The 6,303-nt window shown below is 45.2% G+C and overlaps 1 protein-coding gene across 9 annotated transcripts in view; it reads right to left on the bottom strand.

Moving 5' to 3' along the window:
- LOC122552164 (EVI5-like protein) overlaps positions 1-6,303 on the bottom strand; it is a 264,526-nt gene that overhangs the window by 38,662 nt on the left and 219,561 nt on the right. For 8 of the 9 annotated variants that reach the window (XM_043694685.1, XM_043694688.1, XM_043694686.1 and 5 more), the window contains one exon: positions 4,030-4,125. The exons of the other annotated variant lie outside the window; for it this stretch is intronic. In XM_043694685.1, coding sequence (XP_043550620.1) covers positions 4,030-4,125 — 96 coding nt within the window. The remainder of the gene's footprint in view (positions 1-4,029; positions 4,126-6,303) is intronic. 9 annotated transcript variants of the gene reach the window in all.

A 6,303-nucleotide genomic window follows, 5' to 3' on the forward strand; every position in this document is an offset into this window, starting at 1 on the left:
GTTGGGGACAGTGGGGGGCAGGTGTTGGGGACAGTGGGGGGCAGGTGTTGGGGACAGTGGGGGGGGATGCTGGGGACAGTGGGGAGGGTGCTGGGGACAGTGGGGAGGGGAGAGTGGGAGAAGGAGGAGAGAGGGAGGAGGAATAGTGGGAGGGGAGACAGAGTGAGAGAGATATACAGGGTGACGGAGGAAGGTTCTTCCTCATGTCGATGGGAAATACCAATGGACATGAAAAAACTGACCATCACCAATCCCACAAAGAGGTTCCCCTGGTGCAGTGCCTGCCCTGAGGCAAAATTTCATCAGGCAGTCACACACACACACGGTATAAGAATACAGAACCTGGCCAGGGCAAAGTCTGCCAAACACACGCTTCTCATCCCTGATGGACAATACTGTAATAATTATTTAAAACCCCTCAATCCTTCAACAGCCTGAAGTCCACATGCTGATCGCTAGACCCACCCGTCCTGCTGGGAGAGGCAGTCAGTCAGCCCCATGGGGATCACACAGGGCTGTCACATTCCATTCCCACCTGCTGGTTACTAAGTGAGACCCACAGAACCATGGAATAGCTTCAAGGGACTAAACTGCCTACCCCTACTTAGAGCATTGACATGATTACCAGCTGATCACAAGCCAGTACTCATAACACTACCTAGCGTGGTCTTTTATGCTTGCGTGACTGGAGATTACCTCTCCCCTACCACACAACACCAACCACCTCTCAGTCTGTGGTGAGTGACTGAATTCAGTACCTCTGATTATCATCTGCACTCAAATCACTGACATGGGCCCAATTTGCAAGCTCTGATTCAATGCCTCCCTAGTAACACTGATTTCAATATTTCCCTCACACTCAAAAATCCAGCAGCTCAATTTGAGACTACGAGCTCCCCAAACTGAAGTAAACGGATTAGTTTGGTATTGGATTCCAGGGATGAGGAAGAAAACAGAGCAGTAATTTCAGAGCAACATCTTCTTCGTCCCTTTTCACTTGCAGTTTATTACAAACATAATTTCCCCACTGCAGTGAACCAATAGGAGCTGCAGAAATTTAACAGTCACAGGTCTGTTTCAGTGTTGGGTTAACCATCAGCCACAATGTACACATCAATACTCTGAAATCAAAGAAATTCAGGATTTAATCCCCATTCCAGAGGTGTGGGTACAAACTCCACACTGGCCCTCCAGTGCAGCTTGGAGGGAGAATAGTCTCAAAGATAGAATGTTAAATTCAGGCCATGCCTAACCTGTCAAACAACCCCAATCACACTATTCAAACAGGAGGCAGGAGAGCTCTCCTGCTGTCCAGGTCAATATTTATCAATTAATAACTTTAATAAAGCAGATGATTTGGTTAATCACCTTCCAGCTTAGTGTGGGAGCTTGCTGTGTGAAAACTGGCTGCTAGATTTCCAACATTATAATGGCGACTATAATTATTTCACGGGAATGGCAGTACTTTGGAAGGTTCCCGGATTGTGTAGGACCCCAGTGGCCAGGACTTTGCCAGTCCCATCATTTGGGCTGGATGCCGAGGCGCAGCCCATGCCCAGGAGGCAGGCAGAGGTTTTACACCATTACAGAGAGCCTACCTTACAGTGCAGCTGGCATTGTGCAAACAGTGGGTTGACGGCTCACTGAGGGGGTGCTTTCTTAGCAAGACAGGTCTCACTCACCACAGAAGACAGCACACACCCCCAACCCCTCTCTGCCTGTGATAGCCCTGAGTAAGGAAGCCTTCTCTGACAGTAGGTGTGGGAGGACTTGCCAGCCATTCAATCAGGAAGCTGCCTGTGGTAATACTGCTGAGCAGATTTCAGTGCTAGTGTGGGCTGGCTGGCTCAGGACCCACTTTCCCCCTGATACTGAGGTACTAAAGCCTTATGTTCATGCAAATCCCTCCCTTCATTCTTAAAGTGAAGTCACGTGGACTCAGTTACCCCTGAGCTCAGGACAAATACCAAGTGGGGAATTAAAGGGCTCTTGATCGCTCTCAATTCTAACCTTCAGATCTGAAAGTCATTGTACAGACAAGCTGTTGGTGTGCATTGTTAAGCTTTGTCAGGCACATTTAGCATAATCTATATTTACTAACACTCAGAACGAGTTTTCAAATCTTTTGCAATATTTTTGAAATGACTGCGCAGCTTATTCATTCGAAATTCTATGATCTCAGTCTTAGCCGATAGTTTAAGAGAGCAGTGGAATGAGTGAGGCTCGTTTTCCTAGTCCCACAGTGCATACAATGTGTGGTTAAAAACTGAACTACATACTAAACACAGGAATGCAGCAAGTGACTCATCAGCTCTCATGAGTCAGACATCACCCAAATTCTCAAATGAAACACTGAAAGGGGACAGGAGATGTCCAAAGATTTTTGGATGCAAAGTCTCACCAGAATATGGAAGACTCAATACACAAAATCTTTTCTGCTCTACCTGTGGATATTTCACATGTGCTCCACAGAGCCTCTCTTGAAAACCCAAGTAATTTCTTCTGTGATCAAAACAAAGTTCTGGAGAAACTCTGCAGGCCCAGGTGTATTGTCGAGAGGAAGAGTTACCATTTCACTTCTTTGGGTTACAAAGGGGAGTCATAGCAGAAATTAAATGTTAGTTCCATTTCTCTCCCCACCAGACCTGCTGAGTTTCTGCAGGCCTCTGTGCTTTCTTTCAGATATTCAGTATTTGCAGTATTCTGCTTGGATTTTAATTTTCTCTGCAACTCATGAATAAGATTTCTCAATTTTTAAACTGCAGCTTGTCAGCTGAATTCTCAAAATGGGTCATGCTGCGGTTGGAATATGGTGTACCATTTTTATTGCTCATTGATATACTGCCCTTAGTGACAATCTAAAAGAGCAGTATTGGTCAGCACACGTATATCGATGACCCTGTTTCTTCAACATCACCTCCCTTGACCCTGTCACTGGTATTGGAGAGGAATGGGAAATTGGAGATGGGGATGATTGTTTGGGCTTGTGGGATGATTTTGAAGCAAACAGTGATGATAGCAGTTTCAGTAGAAATTAAAACAGTAACGGGGGAGAGCAAGCAGCTTGCACAGTCCAAAAGGTGACATCAGTGAAGTTCAAAGTTAACACCATATTGTATGAAACCACCAACCTCAGGTATATTGAAAGATAAGCATCTTGTGCTGGAGACATGAGAATGCACCCAATGTTTACCACAGCTTGGTAAGCATCGCTCAGGAGAGGGAAATGGAGGAGCAGCTCCATGGTCAATTCTTCATTTCTCTATCACTGCTTCGTTTGCTTTGATGGAGTTACCTGCACCTCGAGCCAGCTGGTAGTAGGACTGGCACAGTCACCAACTCCCAGCTTTGGAAATTATCAATAGCTTCACAAATACAAGCTCTAGTCCGAGTGGAAGCTTGTGTTAGTTGATGGGGACAAAAGTGAGTCATTTGGCTGAAGTAATCGCATAGCTGACCTTCTAATGTTCTGGTATGAGGCAGGAACCTGCCTTACTGACTGCCTGCTGTGAGATACAATTCTGGTCGCCCAAAAATCAATTAAACAAAACACATGCATTGCATTGTATAATGGTACATAACAGACACTAGCAAGCAATCAAATGGTCAGAGACAGTAAACCACAAATCTCACGACAGGTCACAGAATTTAGAAGTTAGTTAGGAATCATTAGACAGGAGAGGAGGAGAAAGAGAATGCGAATATTCTGCATATACATTACCAATTTTAAATTCACTGGGGATCTTGCAGTGTGTGCTTCTCTTGTAACTCAGAGCAGAAAGGCAAAAGATGAAAGATTAAATGGTCAGACGTACAGAAAGTGACTGGAAATTATAGCAAAGACGACCAACTGCGAGTGGGACAGAACTACCAGAACTGACTGACGCAAGTCCGATACAGAGTGAGAACAAAATGGGAGAGTATGTATGTTTACTGTTAGGTGTATGCCAGGGACAAGACAACAAGATACAGGATGTGGCTGCATAGATGATGTGAACACACACAACACAAGGATGCAAGAGACGGTACCTGGATTTCCAGTTCAGCAATACGCTGGCGAAGTTCAGCGATGGCAGCAATACTATCAGCTTCCCGAAACCGTACAGCCATAACCTCCTCCTTGTTCTAGTGTAAGCAGTTAAATATCACAGGTTACTCCAGTGATAAAGACAGGGAGCACTGCCAGTGTTAAATACAAACCAGTCAAAGTCAGGAGAAAGTGCCAGAGAAACTTTCCAGGATGAGCTGCATCAGTCAAGAAAGGAACAGGGTTATCACTTCAGGCCCAATGCGACTTCTTTGGGATATGAAGAATCATATTAGACTTGAAATGTTAACTCAATTTCTCTCTCCATAGTGAGGGTTGCTGTGAGCTTACTTTTGTTTTAGAAAGCAGCCTACATTGAAAGAATAAAGACAAGGAAAGACGTACTGCATGGTCCTTCAACTCCCTCACACGAACAATGCAAAGACTGTGGACAGAAACCATTCCGCTGCCTGATCCAGACAGGTTTCTGCAAATGGCTCTTACATAGTGAAACATTCTTCAGGTAACGGGTGGCTCCACACTGACACATCACAATGATCTAACGGACAAGGTAATGAATGCCTGGAAAAGGCAACTTTCAGAGCACAACAGACCACCTGATGTTAAGTTAGAAGGCAAACTAACCTCAAATGAGGAAATGCTTATTGAAAGAGAAATCCCTGGATGGAACATATACTCCAAGGTAGGGAACGGAGAGTGAAAACTTTGGAAGCTGCAAGAACCAACAGGAAGGCACAATGAGGGGCACTGCGTGGTGATGAAGCAGACCAGTCGAATGGGCTCTCAAATACAATTATCCTCATTCCTCCCCAGGAATGGTCAATCCACAGTCACTGCTGGTTTATGGGACAAAGCTTACACAGAAAATGCAACAGCCTAGATACAAATTGCATGTTTCCCTCAACACACGATACAGTAGGAGTGACCATACAAATATCATAGAACACGGATTGTTTAGAGGAGCTTTCATTGAAAACATATCACAAAACACAGAGGATATCATCAATACTCTGCTCATCGGCCCATTTTTAGAAACATGCTGAATTGTCTTTAAAGCTACAAGGACCCTTGCTCCCCACCTCTTTGAGGCTGACAGATTGCAAAATGCTCTATGCAAAGTTCACATTCCCATGAACCAATAGTGGGGCAGTCTAAAACAGATTCAGGGTCTGTCTTAGAAATAACAGATACACTGGATGGTGGAAATATGGCAGAAATAGTGTTTAAAGACTTTACAAAGGGACTGGGGAGAAACATGTGCAAGATTCCAACAGCAGACAGGAAATTAAGGGGAGGTTACGGAGTTTGTTTATAATCTGGTCAGAAGAGAGAAAACAGTGATCAGCCTGTGCCTGATGCAAAAACATTCCTCAATGCTGACCCATCAGCTTAGATAGCCCTGACTCACTGTCCTTGAGGTGCTGAGGTATGGGTTTGATTGTGTTTGGCACAGTTGGCTCAGCTTTCGCCTAATTGGGATACTTCAGTCAAATCTCAGCCTTGGACATAAGCCATTGGGAAAGAAAGTCAGTATCTGTCAAACCGCTCCAGCAAGAAATCAGAATCCACCAGAACGGAAGGCAAGTATTGAGACAACTCGCCAGACTTCCTTTCCAAAACTTCAACGACTTCAGGAAGGCCAAGGACAGCTGACATGAAAGCACTGCCAACTGTAAGTTACCATACCAAGCCACTTTCTACCCTGACTCGGAACTATATTGCTGCTTCTTTGCAGTTGCTGAGTTAAAATCCTGGAAATCTTCGAACTACAGTGTAGGTATACCTACACCCTATGAATATCAGTGGTTCAAGATGGCAGCTCACTCCCACCTTTTTCAATTAGGATTGGACAAATCCTGGCCTGGCCAGTGACACCCACATCCCATGATTGCCCACCCATTCATCCTTCTTTATGCATTAATTCAGTATGTTTCAATCAACTATTCAGTTACGCAACAAGAACAGCTTACACAATAACATACATTGCTGGAAAAGCGCAGCAGGTCAGGCAGCATCCAAGGAGCAGGAGAATCGACGTTTCGGGCATGAGCCCTTCTTCAGGAATGAGGAGAGTGTGCCAAGCAGGTGAAGATAAAAGGTAGGGAGGAGGGACTTGGGGGAGGAGCGTTGGAAATGCGATAGGTGGAAGGAGGTTAAGGTGAGGGTGATAGGCTGGAGTGGGGGTGGGGGCGGAGACGGAGAGGTCAGGAAGAAGATTGCAGGTTAGGAAGGTGGTGCTGAGTTCGAGGGTTGGG

This window comes from Chiloscyllium plagiosum, chromosome 8 (genome assembly GCF_004010195.1).
Source record: "Chiloscyllium plagiosum isolate BGI_BamShark_2017 chromosome 8, ASM401019v2, whole genome shotgun sequence".
NCBI lineage: Eukaryota > Metazoa > Chordata > Chondrichthyes > Orectolobiformes > Hemiscylliidae > Chiloscyllium > Chiloscyllium plagiosum.